Source organism: Cynoglossus semilaevis, chromosome 4, assembly GCF_000523025.1.
Source record: "Cynoglossus semilaevis isolate Cse_v1.0 chromosome 4, Cse_v1.0, whole genome shotgun sequence".
Lineage (NCBI taxonomy): Eukaryota > Metazoa > Chordata > Actinopteri > Pleuronectiformes > Cynoglossidae > Cynoglossus > Cynoglossus semilaevis.
In genome coordinates, this window is record NC_024310.1 from 6358563 (window position 1) to 6378800 (window position 20238).

General features: G+C 40.9%; 2 protein-coding genes across 3 annotated transcripts in view; one reads left to right on the forward strand and one right to left on the reverse strand.

Moving 5' to 3' along the window:
* The window catches only part of ap1s3a (adaptor related protein complex 1 subunit sigma 3a), a 3444-nt gene extending 592 nt beyond the window's left edge, over positions 1-2852 (forward strand). Inside the window, exons 2-5 of one of the 2 annotated variants that reach the window (XM_017032099.2) lie at positions 1254-1432; positions 1530-1638; positions 2232-2369; positions 2446-2852. In XM_017032099.2, the coding sequence (XP_016887588.1) occupies positions 1254-1432; positions 1530-1638; positions 2232-2369; positions 2446-2481 (462 nt within the window). In that variant the 3' untranslated portion in view covers positions 2482-2852. Of the gene's footprint in view, positions 1-1253; positions 1433-1529; positions 1639-2231; positions 2370-2442 lie in introns of both variants that reach the window. The other variant, XM_008308786.3, reaches the window with a different exon arrangement.
* On the reverse strand, positions 2662-6922 carry scg2a (secretogranin II a). Its single transcript, XM_008308787.3, has 2 exons — positions 6728-6922; positions 2662-5207 (listed from the first exon to the last, which is right to left on the reverse strand). The coding sequence occupies exon 2, from the start codon at positions 5197-5199 to the stop codon at positions 3283-3285; it is 1917 nt and encodes a 638-aa protein (XP_008307009.1). The 5' UTR covers positions 5200-5207; positions 6728-6922; the 3' UTR covers positions 2662-3282.
* Between the last annotated feature and the right edge of the window lie 13316 nt (positions 6923-20238).

The following is a 20238-nucleotide window of genomic DNA, read 5'->3' on the forward strand; positions in this document are numbered from 1 at the left end:
TCACAGCCGTTCTTCCACTGTTCTCACAGCCGTTCTTCCACTGTCCTCTCAGCCGTTCTTCCACTGTTCTCACAGTCGTTCTTCCACTGTTCTCGTGGTTTTTGAAACCGTATTTTTTTCTCAGTGAACTTTGAACTGCTCTGGGTCTCAGTGTTTTATGTTTTTATTGCTGCAGCAGACGGACTTCCTTGATCAAAGGTCATGAAACAGTGACTAGTGTAAAATGTGTCGCTGAAGGTCACAGAGTTTATTTTTAAAAATTAATTTTAATAAAGAAAAAAAAAAGAAAAACCTGTTGAGAGAGGAGGAGAACCTTTAGAACAACAATGTTTGAAATGTAAATGAATGCAAATGTCTGGGAGAGTTTGTCTGTTGAAATTCACTGTATAATATTTAAAGTCAAGAAGCAGAAAAAAGTTTTGGTCTCGATAGAAATTGAATTGTTTTTTTTCCTCTATCCCAGAATGAGCATTTTTACATATGGGCTGCTGTTATTGACCTGTGTGTTTCTGCAGGACAAAAGTCAAGTAAAGGTGAAACAACTCTATTTATTCCTTCAGGAAATATTCACAGCCTCCAGTCACACACACACACACACACAATAAGATAAAGACACGGACACCAGCTCATCCAAAAAAAGAAAAAACCAAACAATTTAATAATAACAAGTCTCGACCCCTGCGTTCCAGCCATTTTCATCATCGTTTTTTAAAGTCTGAAAACTTCATGGATTTGAGTGTTTGTCTTTCTTCAGTGAGGGAATGCCATCCTCAAACAGAATTCCTGCCTAAGAATGTGGCCCGGTGATCAATAATCTGTCTGCCGTTCATGATCATCCAGAACCTCCACAGCCACCATGAGATAATTCACCCTCAGTGTAGCTGTAGAAGAATAAACATCATCATCTACTGTACATCTACATATCCTGTTTTAGCTGGTTGCCTTCAGGCCAAACACCAAATAAGTAGTTCACCGAGAGCTAACGCTCATCCACGTGATGATAGGTGGGAAGAAAAATCAACAGGTCCGATTGTTTACTAGTGTTTACTTTTGGTCAAATTTATATTTGTGCGGTTGGTTTCTGTTCACGAAGGAATTAAAAATGTCTGTTAATGGAATCATGTTCTGATCTTAAGAAAATAACAAAAATGTGGAGTTAGCTCATGTTCTGGTCTTACTTAAGAAAATAACAAAAATGTGGAGTTTAGTTTTTGATTAAGTTTTGACTTAAGTTTTTTTTTTTTTTTTTTCAGATTCGCTTCCTGTTGCTGTTCAGCCGACAGGGGAAGCTGCGCCTGCAGAAATGGTTCCTACCAATCACAGAGCGGGAGAAGAAGAAAGTGATCCGTGAAATGATGATGTTGGTGTTGGCTCGCCAACCGCGGTCCTGCAACTTCCTGCACTGGAGGGACGTCAAGGTTGTTTACAAGAGGTTTGTCCGCAGTCTTCAGTTATGTTGTTGTTGATATTTAGTAGTTGATTAGTAAGGGTTCATATTTTTTCTAGAACGTTCAGTCTGTCGTTTGCAGGTACGCCAGCTTATACTTCTGTGCTGCAGTAGAACAACAGGACAATGAGCTGTTGGCTCTGGAGGTGCTGCACAGATACGTGGAGCTGTTGGATAAATACTTTGGAAACGTGAGTATGTGAGTAACACATGAAATAAATGACATGGTTTATATACAGTATTTTCTTGTTGTTGTGAGAAATGTTAAAAACATCCAAACACAGTATTCAACAGTGTTTTTTTTCACAATTGTGAGAAATGTTAAAAACATCCAAACAAAGTCCAAAAAAAGGTTTAATTCTTTATTAAAAAAACACTGAGTTTGCAAAGCTGACATCATCAGTTCCATTTTTGGTAATAGTTTGCGTTTAACTTTAAAACAGACAAAAACTATTCTCCATCCTGTTAATATTTAATTAAAATTAAAGTAATTAAGTCAAATAAATGTATTATATTTAGAATCAAGGTTAAAACGAAACAATGAAAATAACATTTATTATTTTATAATTTATTTTATAATTTTCAATCCTTACTGTGGCTGTAGTTGTTTGTGATTGTGAAACATCCAGATGTGTGGTCTTTTTAATTAGACTCCCCCTGGTGTTCACATGATGCCACTGCTTTAAAAACCTCAAGATTTTATATTCTTGAAATTACAACTTTCTAAGGATGTGTAACCTTGTGTAACAAAGTTGTGTTGCGTTGTTGTTTCTGCGTACGTCAGGTGTGTGAGTTGGACATTATTTTCAACTTTGAGAAGGCCTACTTCATCCTTGACGAATTCCTGATGGGAGGAGAAATCTTGGAAACATCTAAGGTGTCTGTGGGCGTATCTATGGAGGAGGCCGACACGCTGCAGGAGGTAGTGTATCATCATCTTCAGGTCAGCGTGGGTTGTAAGATCAACCTGTTGATGTTCCTCACTCTCCCATCAGCAGACGATGGAGGAGTACATGAGCAAACCTGCCTACTGAGCCTCCTGGGAGAGCGTGGACATTTCAAGGCTTCGGCCAGAACCATGACTGCAAACGACCAGACTGAAGAACTGTGTGGCTCTTGAAGTGCCTTTGAGCCTCAGGTTGACGGCTCAGATCCGGAGGCTGGAGGAAGTGAAGCTGTGTTTGAATGAAGAAACACTGCGCAGTAAGGAAAAATAAAGTCAATGCTTTATTAACCTCAGGTATGTCACTTACTGTATGACAACATTCAAGGAAAGATTTACATAAAAATAATGCAACACTGATTTTTGGATGTGTGTGTGTGTGTGTTGAAATGTAAGGCTGGTGAGTCACATGTACGGTCGTCAGCTGCTGAGCAACGATTTTTTTTTTTTTAATTTAAAAAAACAAGCATCAAAAGAAAGAAAGATAAATGTTTGACCACTTACATTTCTGCTAATAAATACCAATGTAAACTACATCATAACTCAATGTTGATTTTTCTCACTCCATCCATGTACATACATATATGAACTAGAACAAAAACAAAGACCACCCTGGTTTTTCTTCTCCCTTTAATCTGCAGGTGAGCTGAATGGCAACCTTCTCATTTCAGTGCAGGTACTTTTTTTGTTTGTTTTAATCTTCTACTTTGAACAGTTGAAGTTGTAGTTTTCCTGGATCTGTATTTTTTTATATTGTGATTTAGGCTATAGGAATTGAAAAATATATATTTATAAATATTGTTTGTTGCTGATGGAACTTCTTCTTTTGCCGTGGTCTTTTGTTTTTCTTCCTGCATATATACACATACATCACTCGTGTTTTTCCCCCACCCTATCCTTGTACAGTTTTGGCATCATCACTATTTTCCTCTGTTGTTTCCGGGCTCAGATAACTCAACAGTTTAATCACCGCCTCGTTTTCGAAGCTCCCCTCAGGCTCAGACTGTCTCTTTTCATTTTGCCTTTGATCTCCAGTGTCCATGTGATCAAAATAATTCTGTATGAGCTGTTCAAAGGAGCCGGCGTCATCTCGCTTTTGGCCTCTGGCCCTGTACGTGGGCCTCAGATATTGTGTCGGCAACTTAGCTGCCAAATACGCTGCCAGCTCGTCCTCGTCCAGAGCGTTGTCGTAGCGACTCTTTAATGTTGTGGGAAAGCGCCTCAGTGTGGATTCCCCCGGACGCCCCGCAGGCTGAGTGTGAAGTCGTGACAGCGAGCCTCTGTACGGCGTCTTCTCTCTGACGGGAGCTCGATCGGCGGCGCCGTCGAACCCCAGGATTTTGAGAATTTCCTCCGTCCTCAGCTGCTCTGGGGATTTCTGGCCGTAGGGCAGACGCCTGCCGTAGAAACTCGCCTCTGGGATCTTGTGCACGTTCTTTGAGGGGATCTGAGTGAACCTGTTAGGAACTCTGGACAATTTGTTCGTCTTCTGCAGACGACCCTGGTTCCGTATTTGTCCAGCTTTCAGCATGTTCATCACGTCCTCAGGTGGAATCTTGTACTTCTGGGAGAACTTGATAATCTGATAGAGGTTCTGTGGTAGGATATTGTCTCTGTACAGCGTCTGAGGAGCTCTCCTCTCCGCTCTCTCCTTTTCTTCCTCCTCCTCCTCTTCTTCTTCCACCAGCTCTCGTTTCTGCTCCTCTTCAGTTTTCTCCAACACTTTCAGAAGGTAATAGTCCACGAGGTTGGCTGCGTCATCTGGATCCTTTGACCTCTTGACTGGATAACCTTCATCCTCCTCTTCCTCAGCGTTCTCCGTCTCATCCTTGTCATTGTCCACGTAGTCAAAGTCTTGATCCACGTCCCGTTTGTCGTTCTCCTCTTCTTCATCGTCTTTCCCTTCCTGGTCTCGAAGCAAACCCCAGTCCAGAGGCAGATCTCTGTCCACGTCATCGTACGCCGCGTTCCTCACGTTAAACATTTCCTCCTCTTCCTCTTCCCCGCCCTCGGGGTCATCCTCCTCGTCCAGACGTTTGCTCATGGTCCTCACACTGGTCAGCCTGTCCAGTTCGTCGAACACCGACTGCAGCGTGGCCAGATTCTGAGGAGTGTACTTCTCCTCCACATTCTCATTGGTGCGTTTGAGGTGACTCTCGTGTTTTGAACCCAGTCCCTCGCCCTCCTCCTCCTCTCCTGCCCCACCCTGCTCTTCCTCCTCCTCCTCATCCTCAAACATGAGGGGCAGTTTCTTGTGCAGTGGAATACTGTGCTGCTTCTGCTGCCTCCTTGGATACTCGCTGTCTTTGGGCCCCTCTTCCTCCGCTGTGGGGCGAAGGGAAACCGGCGGCGAGGCCTTGTCCGCCTGCTGCAGCGTGCTGAGCACGGCCTGGAGCAGCTCCTCGCTCTTGTCCTCCTTTCCTTCTTCCTCATCCTCCTCGTGCTCCTTGTCCTCGTCCGTGCCCTGCATGGGGGTGGATGCGAGTCTTATAAGTGCACGCAGCCTCTCGGCGTCGTCAGTGTCACTGCCATCCCTGTCTGTAGAGTGTGGGCTGTGCTGCTGGGGCTCGGTGCCCGTCTTCTGACGCAGGCTCTGGATGTACTCCAGGGCCTTCATCATGTCCACATTAGGGGCCGGTTGGACACGCGTTCCTCTCTGGAAGCCAGATTCGCTTCCCCAAACTTTGTCTTCTACCAGCGATGCCCCATGAACACAAGAGGAAGTGAGGAAGAGGAGGACGAAAAGCAGTTTGGAAAAACAGAGCAGGACCAGTTTGCTGGAGGTGGAGGTGTCCAGGAGTGGCATCATGGTGACACCTGTTGACCAAAGACAGAGATACATGTTACTGCTGACCTTTACCGTGGTAAGAACAGCGTCTCAGCGGTAACCGCTCTGACTTCTGCTCTTTTCATGATGGTTAAAGCTCTGGAGGGAAGAATCACAGCTTCTCTTCCAAGACACATTTTCAAGTTCCCATCGTCTTGAAGTTTGAACTTTCATTTGTAACTAAGGGCTAAAAGCCAGTCTCTTATCACCAAAACTGAAACAGCTCAGGAAGTGGCTTTCCTGTTCAGTGGAAAGGCCAACAGTGACACCTCTCCCTTTATGTCACTTTATGTCTTTACTCAGTGTTTTAAGGAGGAAATGATTCTGATAAGACAGAACTTGATGCTTTTATCACAAAATGGTTACCAAATCAATATTTCCAGCCACACAGCTCTATCAAAAGCAATTTGCAGTGCAATTAACAGCGGTAATTACTGGTGGCCGGAGGTTTCGCATTTTAAATCTGCAAGTGAGAAACAAACAGACAGAAGAGGCTCAGATCAACAAGTGGCTGCTAACGAAGACTTGCATTATTAAGTTACTTCAAGACAAAGCTGGAAAAAATAAACAATATATAAATAATATTATTTATTATAGTAAACTTTCATACACAGATGATGAGAACCTGGCAAAAGGAAAAATGTTATAATAATAATATATGTTTTTTTTCCCACAGATAATACGTTGATGATAATAATAATAATACAATAATAAAATAATATGTTATGGTTATTATTCTTATTATTAAAATTATTATTATCATCATCTGCCTCTGCTGTTTGTCCACAGCAGTTCCAGCAGCAGCAAACAGTTACTGTGAAAATCTCATTAGGCGTCAAATTGCCGCTTGCCGTGAGTCACGGCCCCGTTGTCATGGCAACCCGACGGAGCCGATATCTTTTTTTTTTTGCAAATAGTATTCATTTCCAACACAAATATTATATTAATTTTAATTTTTTTTTGCAAATAGTACTCATTTCCAACACAAATATTATATTAATGTGTGTGCAAATGAATCCAAGCTTGTAGTTTGTCGGACCAATAGATGCTGTAATATATTATAGACAGACAGACAGCGTGTGTGCAAATGAATTCAAGTTTGTAGTTTGTCGGACCAGTAGATTCTGTAATATATTATAGACAGACAGACAGACAGACAGATAGACAGATAGATAGATAGATAGATAGATAGATTAAATTAAACTTTGGTGATAACGACACAACTGATAATTTTACTCTATCCGTGTGTCAGGAAACACAAAACATAAAAAGCCAAACGAACATTAAGCGTTTGGAGAACAAAGAGTCGCGACGTCAGCAGCGGAGGAGAACGCAACCTCCTCGACTCCGCTGACATCAGAGGAGGTGCATCAGGTTGGTAAACAGCGACTGGAAACAGCTGAAGTGGCTGAAAAAGCAAACCGGGGAAAACCCCCCGAGTGCACAGCCTCCTCGGTGTGACAGCGCGTTCCCAGTGTGGTTAATGTGATCCAGTACAACCAGGTCTTACCTTTGTGATGAGTTCCTGTGGAGAGTTTAAGAAGAGCAGCGGCAGCAAGAGCGGAGGAGAGAGCTGAGCATGTCTCTGCCTGTCAGTGGAGGAGAGGGTGTTTTCAGCACCGCGGACAGCTCCGTGCGCTATAAGAGGAAGCACCTGACTCATGCGTCAGAGATCGTGAGGACTCTCTCTCTCTCTCCCTCTCTCTCTCTCTCTCTCACACACACACACACACACTCACCAGTTTGCTGGTGCAGCTGTTACTACACACACCACTGAACTGTGTGTTCCTTTATAAACATATATAAAAACCTTTAAACCTGACCTTCATTAAACATAAACATAATTCACATCTTAAACGGCGCCCCCTTCCGACCTCCAGAGGAGGAGCCGGATTTTAATTTCCAATTAGAGCAACTGTTGCTGAGGTGGTGTTTATACTAGATTAGTGACAAAAAAAGGCGCGCGCGCGCAGACACACACGCACACGCGCAGAGTGGTATGAGTCACACCACAACAAAAGTGCTGACAAATTTTGGAGACAAGACTGGAGGTTTATTTTCACAACTCTAATTGAAATGGATGGATGTTTATATTTAGCAGCTGTGACGTACGACTCACATCTCACTGATGGAAAGTCAAGTGATAAATATATTTATTTTTGCTGCATATCCACCTGTTCAACGCAAGTTTGGGGGTTTATTTTGTGTCCATTTTAACAGTGTCATTGTTATCATTATTATTATTATTTTTAATAGCAGCAGTCGCACAGTAAATGTTGACCAGCCTTTGTCTCTTGGTGATTTGTGTTTGTATTTCTGCTGCAGTGCTGTCTGAGGGACAGGGAGAGGGAGACAGCTGAAGTCCACTGATGACTCACACATGGACCTTACCAAAGAAGGGTGGGGTGATGGAGGGAGGGACTGCAGTGTGTGTGTGTGTGAAAGAGAGAGAGAGAGAGAGAGAGAGAGAGAGAGAGCATTCACATTAGCGCTCAGCCAAACTCTGTCTTGTGTTTATGCCTCTCTGTCAGTCTGCTGAAGAATGGATCAGTGGGTTTGTGTGTATTTCCCTGTTTTCATTCACAAACTCCACGTCTCTGTATTTTAAATGAGCCTCTGTTGTGATCCACTGTTCCGTCTGATCCACATTGGCTCAATGTAGTTTCCATGTTGTTATGAAAACGTTGGGTATTTTTGTTACGTTGACAGTAAATGACCTGTAAACATAACCTGAATGAGGTTTGAAGGCGTACACAAAGGTTTGTTTGTCTTGTTATAAAAGGTGAAGAAGAAAGCTCTTACATAAAAACACTCTGCTCTGTGACATTTATAAGATACATTTACAAAATATTTCATATTTTTCGGTTTCATCATACGTTTCTGAAAGCCTGCGGTGTGAAAGGACAGATAAAAACAAATCCACCTTTATAACAGTGGTGTGGCCGAAGATGTTTCAGCAGCGGGAACGACACAAAAGAACTGAATGTTGATCTCACACGTCCATCTGACTAATAACCACATCTGTCTCTTATGACAAAAGAACACACACCTACACACAGACACACACACTCTGTCAGTTTTGTACTGATAAAGCCCGAGCTGTCGGACTAATTGCTTGTGGTTGTGCATGTGTGGCAGGATTACTCGCAAACAGAAACCAATTACAGCTCAGCTCCACCCCCATTTCTACTGCCTGTCCACTGAAACACACACATCCAGACACACACACACACACAATCTGTTTCCCACAGGTCACATCAGAAGTTTCTTTGTAGCCTTTTATTTCTTCTTTTTCTCTCACACGAGGGTTTCCAGAGGAGTTTGTGTCAAGTGTAAGGGGATAAATGAAGGTTTTTTTGTTTGTTTTTTTTGCCCTGACAGGAGGTGTAACGTCAGGTCACAGCCCTGACCAGATGCCACACCAACCACATTCAATGAATAAATTAACACAGTTTCCACCCACTGGTCATTTAGGAAATAAAAACATGGCCGCTCGCTTTGTCACTTGACAAAATTGTTTTTCATTGAAATGCAAAAGAGCAAAAACAATGATGGTCAGTTACCAGCGTTAGAACCAAGGGTAGAAACTGCTGCTGAATGTGCTTTGTTGTCAGTGTTTGTCATTAGTAACCGCGACGACACTGGGACCAAAGTACGTATCGTAAAACAGGATGTGAAATATGTGAATGTGAAATAAATAAAACGTTCCTTCAGACTTTTTCATAAAGAAGGCCATAAATCAAACCATGTCCAGTTTCCTGCATCTGAGATCATCCGAAAAACAAACCAAAACAACCAAAAACAAAGTTTGTTTTGGATGAAAACAAATGATCCAAAGTTGAAAAACCAGTGTCTGGTTACACGATTCCATCAGTGTTACATCAGGGCGTGTATGTGTGTGTGTGTGTGTGTGTGTGTGTGTCAGCCCCATGTGGGTACAAGTTACATGAGTGCATGAAAGTGTTCTGAGCATTCACACACCTCAACCCTGAGCATCACTTCCTGTCTGTGTGTCTGTCCCTGGGTGACTGATAATGTTGCTCTTTAATTCTGGTTATCAGATAGTTGGCAGAGAGAGAGAGAGAGAGAGAGAGAGGGCATGAGGGAGAGAGAGAGAGAGAATGTGAAAGCTAAAGGTTATGAATAGATTTCAGGTTTGACGTCAGTCTTGTCTCACTTCTCTTTTCACTGGTCGATTTTCTCTCTCTCTCTCTCTCTCTCTCTCTGTGTGTGTGTGTGGCTGTGAGGAAATAAATAGGTGTGTGTGATGCATCTGGCATTTTGTTAAATTTAAGATCAGATTAATTTCTCTGTGGAGTGGGCGCATAAACACAATGTTCCCCCATCACATCTCCATCTGTTTTCTCTAATTAATGAAGGGTTTTTCTCCCAGTCTTTGTGTCGACGGTTTGGACTGACAGGAATCAGAGAAAGAGAGAGAGGAGGGAGAAAATAAAAATGCCAACAAAATCACATTGGTGACATTTATTTATTAAAATTTGATTTGATTCTGTAACCTGTTTGTAATATTTACGTTCTACTTTGGGGCTCCTGTGTTTTTTTCTAATGCATATATTCACAGCAGGATGACTCATCCTGGTCACCCCACTGATGCTTTGTGAGGAAGACGCTGCAGACACAATCAGTCCACTCTGGCTGTTTATAAAAATCAAAATGAGAGTGGGACGACCTCCGGCACGCATGGATAATCAAAGCAGGAAGTGATTTAAAGTTTAAATTAAAATGTACAACTGTAATCCAAGAGAATACACTCAAGTTGCAATGTTAAAATATCATTATCAGTGCAATGCAACACACACTGGTTCAAAATATTATGATCTTATACATTTAGTTGTTTTTGTGCATTTCCCTCAATGGATACAGGTTTGAAAACAAGCCTTTTATTCTCATTAATATCTTTAATATCATTAATATCTATCTATAAAAATAGCATTAAATAAACAATTAGACAAAATTAAAAACATTAAAACATCATTTTTATTATTGTTGATTTCTTATCAGCTTCATCAGTGAGGTCACAGACACACACACACACACTACAACAGTGGAAGAGCATAGGTGTAGCCAAAAAAACACAGAATTGCCCTTTTTTCCTTAAACAGGAAGGAAGTAGAGGGAAGACAATTAGTGAAACACACAAGAGGCAAGAGAAGAAGGAAGTGTGGAAAACTGAAGAAATGTGCAGCAGAAATTGAGAAAAAAAGAAGAAAAAAGAACAAGAAAAAAAAGAAGAAGTAGAAGAAGAAGAAGAAGAACATTGTGGAAGCAGAATTTCAGAGAACAATTTAAGGATTTAAGGAACAAACAATTTAAGGAACAGAGTCTACAGAACCTGTTGGGATCCTGAGCCTAAATTCAGATAAGTCTTATTTTTTTTCCCTCTTAATTCTTTCTGGTTTTGTGCTGCCATTTTCACTCAGGCTGATCTGTTGGTGATCAGATGTGTCTACAGTAGGGTGTACATGTGTATATATGACGGAGAGATTTAAAAAGATATTTATATTTCTAGAGGTTTTTGATTGAACTACAACTTGTCTCCAACAGCCTTGAGAAGTTCAATCTTTCAGCAAGTTGGTTAAAGGGACTGAAACTGATTTTGATTTACCGCTGCCTGATGTTCTCTGGTGTTGTTGACTGATGTTGTTGAACATTTGTAAAAAAAAAACGTTCTCAGATGAGAAGGAAAGTCTGTGACTTGTTGCCAAAGATGTTCCCAGTGGTGCAGTGTCAGGTTTCCTGTACGGCAAGCAGAAAGGTCTGGGTTGGATCCCATCTAGTCCCAGGTTGTATGTATATATGTATATGTATAAATATTGACATATATATATGTGTGTATATATGTAAATATATATGTATATACAGTATATATGTATGTTTATGTGTATGTATATATGTATGTATTATGACAGAAAAATGGCCCATTGTGATAACTTAAATATTTATAGAGTGAAGTTAGGACATTAGCGCCCTCTCTGGTGAACGATATGACTTGCTGTTTGTCAGGCGCCTGGGCTTCACTATTCATTTATCAACTTCTTCGGTGATGTCACAGCAGCATGGTTTAATCAATGTAATGGTGCAACTACGAATGATCTCCTTCTCCACTGTTAGCACACCTTCAGTTCTGTTCTCCTTCCGTCTCCGTCTCATGTTAGTCGACAAATCAAACGCTCCAGTTAGACTTAAAAACCCAATGATTTTCCAGCGTTTCCATATTCCGGCCTTTGATCTGCCTCTGTTTTAATGTCACAGAGTGCACGCTGTGGGCACATTAGGGAATATTTGTTGTTTTCATCTGGTGAAAGACAAAAATAAACCTGTCACTCCCCCCTGTCCCTGCCTCTCTCTCTCTCCTGTGCCCCCCCCCGATGAGCTTCTCTTAGAAACAGCCTCTCTCTGCTGTGACACATGAGGACGCAGCAGGGACGCTTGTACTAGAGCTGGGAGGGAGGTTGGGGTTGGGGGGGGGGTGTTTTTTTTTCAAGAATCTCATGTTGTTCTAAAACTGTACCATATTACTATATAAACTATATGAGTGAGTTTTTCTCACCTCCAAACCAGGAAACAGTGACTTGTTAAGATTATCCGGATGAAAGTTTACAAAAATGTGTATCGACAGTGCAGTTAGATGAAACATGTTTTTATACTAGTTGGTAATAGTTGACATTAATGTAAGTCCCCAGTTAACCTTGTCTTCAACTGTGAATTTGTGGACTTTGAAAACCTTCAATAATTCATTTCATACAAACAGTTTTTCCATTATGTAAAGTGCCTGAAAAAAGCCTTTTATCTTTGGCTCAACAGAAGCTGAAAACGTTTCCACAACAGGTGACACCGTTGATTCAAAAGCCTTTTCATCCAACCAAAACTAAAGCAGCAGTCTGCAGTACTTTAAATGTTCTCTCTGATGATCAAAGTCAGGAAACAATAACCCATGAAACAATGAGTCATCCTCAACAATGACTTTTTTTTTTTTTTAAATCTTTCCGAGTGAGAACGTGATTCACTGCCGTCCATTTTCCCAGTAAGCTAAGTGTTGGTGGATACATTTTCCAAGCTTTTCTGCTGGTTTTATCCAGCCCCACACTCTCCCTGATACTGAGTGATGGCGTATCGCTCCTTTAATTGCTGTTTAAAGTCAGGCTGAGTCTAGCGGTTGCTAAGTGGCCAGATAGAGACAGGAAGCAGCATCAGGACTGCAGCCGTCTGCTGCAGGATTCTGTCTTTCTGTATGGTGGTCCCGGAGAGGGGGGAGGGGCGTGAGGAGGAGAATGACTCATAGGTCACTGCATGAACAAATAAGAAAATGTGTGTGTGTTTGTTTGTGTGGGTCTTTGTGAACAAGTGCACATTATGCAAAGTTGTGAATTTGCATAATGAATTCGGCATCCTTGCTGTAGTTTCTTTAAAAAAAAATAAAGGCAATACTTCATGTACTTCATATACTCTTTCACTCGCTCTTATTCTCAGTCTCACACACACACATTGGAGCAGGCATCACTGTTGTGTTCAAGAATGTTTCAGCAAAACATGTTCCTATTTTGAGCAGACCTTGAGCTCATGAAACTCTCCCTCTCTCTGACCCGATTACTCTGAGCTAACGCTAATGCTCTGACAGAAAAAAAAAACAAAAAACAAAACAGTCCATTAAAAGGAGTGAACTGCTGTGGTTCACTGTTCCCCGAATAACAACCAGAAAATAAGCAACTCAGTTTTATTTTAAAACCTCACTAGAATATTCCTAAAGGTCACCCTTGGTTTCACCTCTGACATTACAGTCATTGGTTTGAAGTTCCAGCCATTCCACCTTAATTAAACAGCCTTTAATTTATTTACTTTAAAAAAAATATTTTAATCTTAATTTTGGATTTTGTATATATTTTTTTGCCATGTTCACTTTTTCTATCATCATTCCTGCCTTCTTTCCTTGCTTACTACCTTGATTCCTTCCTTCCTTTTCCTCTCTTTCCTCCTTTTTGTTTCCTCCCGTCTTTCTTCATTTCCTTGTATGTATTTGAATGAGATTGAATTGAATTGAATTAGATTAGTTTCCAACGCTTGTTTTCTCCTAGAATTTTTTCTTTTCTCCACAGCTTTTCTTGATGTCACCTTATCTTTTCCTTCCTTCAGATTAGATTAGATTGAACTTTATTGATGTCACACTGGGAAAAAAAACCCTCCTTTTCAAACTTCCCTTTTCTCTTCTCCCTGGCTGTTCCACCTATTTTTTTTTTTTAACTTTTTTTCACTCTCTTTCTCCATTCTTCCTTGCCATCTTTCCACAGTATGTCCTTTATTCTGGATCTGTGGTTGGATGGATCTTGTTCCCTTTGCCTGTTCTCTCCTTCAACTCCTGACTTTCATCGGTTATCTTCACTGTGTTCCTGTCTTCCCTCATGCTCCCTCCTGTTCTGTCTTCTTTTGTTCCTTCCTTCTTTGTCTCTGTCCCGTGACATCATTGCTGCCAGAACGTTCCGTCCTTCTGGTGTCAGGGAATAAGAACTTTTCTTGTCCTGTCCTTGTTGATGATGGCGTGGCCGTGACCTTGATCCCTGGACCAGAGAAATGACTGTAACTATGAAGGAGTAACAAGGACGACATCAATTAAGAGGCTACAGAACTCTCTCTTTCTCTCCCTCTCTCTTTCTCTCTCTCCTCCCCCCCGTCTCTTCAATGACCGGTGAACAGCAGTGAGTCACAGTGAGTGCATCTATGATGCAGCTTCCATAGATCAATGGCCTCAAGAAGATAATGCAATGTTATCACCTCATACATACAGACGACATCATATTGACTTGCGTTAATATCAGGAGAACGTTCGATGACCTCGACCTCGACTTTTAGTCCCAATAAGAAAGAAAAAGTTCTGTAATGCAATTAAACTTTTATTTTCCAAGTCGAGGCATAAAGAAGATATTTTTCTGTTTTGTCACTAATCAATGAAATCATATCTGTATCGGACAAATGACCTTAATTCACCAACGTTGGGTCAGGGGTACGTTTTTAATGGGCTAACATTCCATTGTTTTTAACGACACATATTAAACACTTTAGAAAGTTTGATGATTTGAAGCCACAGTTTTTTAAAAAGTCTGTAGAAAGTCTTGTATTTTCCTGCACGGTTTCTCGTTACTTCTCTCCTAAATTCCATCAAAGACCTCTGCATCCTTGATACCTTTACCTACATCACCTCGTTGCTACGGTCGTATTCCTGTCCAATCAGAGATGCCGGCCTCAACACCTTTCTTTCACAGTCTGAACAACATCTTGTAGCTGTTTGTTTTTTAAAGTCTTTTACTTCAAAGACGATGCACTTGGGCCCAGAGAATTGAACAGTATTTCTGCAGAAGTTGTTTTTTTTTTCAAGGAAACCATTTTGCTGTGGTGTCACACTGTATGGAACAGCAGTTTTAGCGTCTGCATCTCCATCACAGTTGACTAGTATTTTTGGTTTTGCAGTTTATTAAAGATAAATTCAATAAACTTTGTACTTTCAGACATTCATTTATGTACATTGTTTTACTCGGTACAAAAAGAAACTGGAGCTGTGGAGCGACTCAGAACAGAATATGTTAAACATGATAACGATGAGAGGTGCTATTAATAATTGAAGATAATGAGGGCGGTCAGTGATGACGCAGAGGCAATTACTCGTATCCAGATCTTCTGTAAATAGTAACACATAATATGCTGAAACATTCCTGATGGATTACACTGATTTCCCCACCTGCAGAAAAATGAAGTCGGATAAATAACAATGGCTGTTGTGAGCTTTGAATGTGGTTTTAAATTATATTTTCATCACTGGTAAAAAATCATATTTTTCAGAGAAACAAAACATAAAGAAAACAATTATTACAAATTACAGTAAACAGACAACAGACTTTGAGTCAATGACAGAAGAACCAGAATCAGATAAACGGCAGGTTGCTTCGGAAACAAGATGTTGAAAGAAAAATAAACCTCAGCTGATGTGTTTAATTAAAATAAGAAATAATATATTCAAAGAACAGCATTCAACAGCAGTAACATTATGTCAACTTTGTCTGTTTATTTTCATGGCTGTATGTTAGGTTTATTATGGGAGCGATGGCTTTATTATTTTTTTTATTTAACAAAAACTTGCCTAATGTATTTTTGCTGAAGAAGTGAAAAAAAAAATCAATTTTTCAAGAAATCCGACATTTTTTTTTTAACTTAACAAAAACTTAAAAAAGAAAAATCAATTTTTCAAGAAATCCGACAACATTTTTACCGGCTGCTGAGATCAGTGACGCAGACAGAACAGGTGCAGCTACACTGTCAGGACAAGATATAAAAAACCACACTACATTATAACTCAAGGACACATTAAATAAAAACAATGCTACTGTACATACAGCAACGCATTTGATAAAAAAACATTACATATTTATATAATATATATCATATATCTTTAACAATTATAAGATAACATGATATTTAACGAGATAAATAAAGACAATAAAGATATGATACGTTCAACAGTCTGTTGGTGAGTGGGGCATTTTCCGGATCTTTCCAGATCTTTGTGGCCCGTGGATCAGAGGAGGAGATGTTGTTGGTTATATTATTGCTGGTAGAAGACTCTAGAACGCCTCTGTCCTTGTAAGTAGCTGACAGGACATGAACCAACACACCTGGAGAGGTCACTGGTGGAGAATGCAGCTGCAACCAGAACATAATGGGGCTGAATTGTTAGACCGTGTTCATCACCTGCAAACGTGCTCTGAATATGAACGTGGTTGTCTGGGTTTTATGAACGGTTTTGACGGGTTTGATCTTTGTCAAACGTTGAGCTGTGTTTTGTTTTGTTTGATCTGGGTTTTGTCAATCCCTTCGAATCAGAGCATAAAATCATCATTTTAATCAAACTTGAACGAAAGTCTTTTTAACATAATGGAAGCTTTGCAGCAGATTTTGATCCAGCTCCATCTTTTTTCTTTTCCAAAAATGAGAGCACATTTGAAAGGAACTCTTATTCAGTAATCAGAGGAAGCTAAGTTACAGACTGCGACCTTGCACAAAAGGCATTTCCCAGAATTCTACAAAGAAGAAATTCTCCAATGAAAACAGCACTCGATTAGATTAGATTAGATCAGATCAGATTAAAGATTAGATTAAACTTCATTGATCCCACTCTGGGGGAAAATGTTGTAAAAACAACAAACAAAAACTCACAAAGAAAGAGAAAACTGTGCAGAGTGGCTGCAACTGGTGACCACTTGGGCGGCGCTATTTTTGCTCCACTTTTTCTTTACTGATCTCTGGTATAAAACCCAGTCTTAACACATGTGGTTCATGTCCGTCCTAGTACATGTTAGTAGATTACTAGAGTTAGAAATCTTGCTGAGAAAGTGATCACATCATATTCTGAGCATGTTGTTGTTGTTGTTGTTGTTGTTGTTGTTGTTGTTGAACTTGTCTTTTGGCTTTTGTTTAAATCTGCTCCATCATATTGACAAGCAGCCAGAAAAAGCTAAAATTTCCACTAGTTACTTGTGATAGATGTCATTCCTTAAATTCATGCCTGCTCTGCTGAATATCCTGACTAGGACCTGATGTGTGTATTTGTGTGTTCTGAGGGAAGAGCCATTTAACTCAGGAGTAAATAGTAGTTGCCATGGCTGAGTCAGGCCCATCAGGATGCCTGATCTATAATCCAATCAGCAGCCCATAAAAGCATCACCTGGGGAAAATCAGAGCCGCTCGGTATAATGACAGATATCGAGCTGGTCGTTGTTCCTGCTGTGACGTGACGGCAGAGGCTAATGGCGCTGTTGACACGAGTGGTTACAGGATGTTTTGTTATGTGACATTCAGACATAATGTTTTTGAGCTGTGAAGGATATAAGTATTTACACTTTTAAGTCGTAGGCCCCGCCTTCCTGCCTAAGACACCAGTATGAATACAGATCTGTGTAGCTCGATCTAGAAACGCAGCCGTGCTGTCACTACACAGACGGGAACAAACTCACGTGTCATGTCGAAAAAAGGCAGCTCCTATCTTTGACTTTGTAAATTGGAGGTCTCGACTCCCGAGTTCTCTCCTGCTCCTCTCTGGGGGACGGGACAGGATTGAGTCATGTGGCGTCTTCATGCTAATCATGGTGCGTTTGTCTCAAAGCACCGACACCCTGCGAAACATCGCCGATGCAGATCAATAACCTGTCCATACAAATGAAGGCAGGGGCTGGGACACAACAGTGGGAGATGTGAGACGGCGTCTTGTAAAACAGCTGCTCTTCGTGAGGCTTTAATGAAAGCTGATGTTTGATGAGCAACAGTGACGATCAGACGGTGAACCAAGGTTCAAAGTTCAAAGTGACAGTTGGTTTAGAGCAGGGATGTCAAACTCATTTTCACCGGGGGCCACATCAGCAATACAGTTCCCCTTGAAGGGCCGGTTGTAAATGGAAGAATGTTTAGATCAGGGGTCCCCAACCCCCGGTTCACGGACCGGTACCAGTCCATAAATAATTTGGTACAGGGCCGCTGTGGGACACAGTGAAAAAATGTACGTACGTTAACGGTTGTCGCTTGTTTAAGAATCCAAAAACCTTTTAATGATCACAGTGAGTTTATTTATGCATCTTTTACTCGTGGTAAAACAGTCTTTTCAAACAGGCACTTAAATAACAACACGGTTAATGAGATGTTTTTCCACTGCAGCCTTCATCAAGTTTACCACAGGTCATTCTCCAACTTCAGTCAAACTTCACCAAGTGAACACTCTCTCCATGACGACACATTCAGCTCAGTGGCCGCTGACGGTGTCTCATTTATCTACGTGTTAACAGCAGATCTTAATGCCCCATACTTTTGCTAATTTGCTAATGCTAATTATCACTCATCACTCAAGCAGGGGCTTTTCAAAGTCAAGGCTCTGTCCTCACTCGGGTAGATTGTTCCAAGAGTCCTTGGTTTGCTGGAATATGTAGAGTGCAACGCAACTATGGACATTTCCATAATTAGCGTGTGCATCAATTATGTCCTTGATAACATGTAGACAGTAATCCACGGACGCACTGCAGTCTGGGTTATGGAGGAAAGAGTCCTTTCCAGACAGATGTCCTTCCCCTGTCTGTGACAAACATTCAAATATTATATAAGTATTCTATCTATCGATGTATGTCTGTCTGTCTGTCTGTCTGTCTGTCTGTCTGTCTAACCATCCATCCGTCCATCCATCGATCCTATCTGAATGTTATATTTTAAAATGGACTTGTTTTAACTCAGGCTTTTTTTTTACCTCCCAGAGAGGCACAGCTAACAGGAGTCTTTACAGTTGTTGAACTCACACATGATCGGCCTAATCTCCATGACAATTAGAGGTGTGGAAAGTGTGATGCAGTTGCTATGGTAAAAAGTGAGTTCAGTTGATGACCTTGTCCGTTAAGTAGTTTTTCTCATCATCAAAGATACACTTGTATTTTTAGACCAGTGAATACAGGCAGAACCAGCTCCGAAATATGGAAACAAGGGAACTGTTGTCCATCATTTATTTATCATTAGGGATGAGCTGATATGAATCCGATTGATCCGATACCTTCTTCTCTCCTCCAGTATAGCGCCGCCTGCTGTTGCTGAGGCAGTAATGTCCCAGTTTATGGCATGTTGTGTTAAGCATTTGGGCTTACAGTAGGTATCTGATCTGATAGGATATAATTATTTTTCAATCCTGAGATTTTGACCAATATCGTGCCGATACCGATCTTGAGTTTCCGATCGAGCCATGCCTACTGTGTAGAACACTCTCTTCCAGTTCATTGGATAATTACAGAAACCAAACCTAAAGTATTGGCATCAGTACTCAGAATCTGCCAGTAAATAAATCAAAATACTTGTGCTCGTACTATTATACTACTTCTAAGATCACGTTTTTTTAAATAGTATCAGGGAAACTGTTTAATCGTTTATCTGCTTTAGAATCATGTAAAAAACCAGAGTGATTCACACGTTTGCCTCTGCAGAGAAGCTCATGTTGGTTGAATTGAAACAATATTTTGATCATTATTATATTTCTATTTTACTTAAATTTCAGTTATTTAATTACTCCAAAGTCTTCTCAACAGAATTACTCCCTGATAATCTAATATGTCCTGGGAAATGTGATCAATCTTCTGCTTAACTGATTGACAGGGTGCTAACACAACGCTAATGTGAATCATTGTCCTTGTCACTCACAATCTGGCCACGTTATCCAGTTTCATTAAACGCTCCTGCTGTGCAGAGTGAAACTGTAGCTTCTAATTATCATCGTCAAATTCCTGTTAACCTCCACCTCTCCGTCAGTTCTTGGACGTCGAGCTCTTACTGTATGTGTGCGACAATTTGGGAACTGACTCAGAACTGTGTCCAGAACAGAGAAACTGAATCCCTCTTTCAGGGACACATTACTCCAGGGTGAGCACACAGCACAGCAGCGTGCGCCGCAGTAGAGTACATTTCTCATAAATACTGTGTGACTCACACACACACACACACACGCATGAACACCCACAGCTAGTCTGGCGTTAAAAGGATCTGGTCAGAAACAAGATGAACTTTTTCTTCTTCCTCTCGCTGCTGTAGAAACATCAGTGTGACATCATCACAGAATCAGACCAGCTCCTCGGGGTTTGTTAGCAGGAAACGGCGCGGCCCAAATATTCAGTTGATTGGACGGATGTATTCCTGCAGCGTGTGAACGAAGCCCAGAGTCGATCTGTGCTCGTTAGTGACCGTGTAGGAAGGAGCCAAATCCTCCCTGAGACTCGTGAGGCGCTAAGAAACACGTGACCAAGTGTTTTCAAACACAGTTGTTGGTTTGATGTCACATGTGGGGTAGATGTGCTCACTCACTCCACATGCTTCACTTACTGTAAGCCGTAGTGTTTTAGAAAAGTAATGATGTCTCCTCCACTATGACATTTAAATACGTAATAAAAAAAATCTCGCCTGTTTATAGGAGAGCAAAAAGACATATTTAGTTAGCTTTAG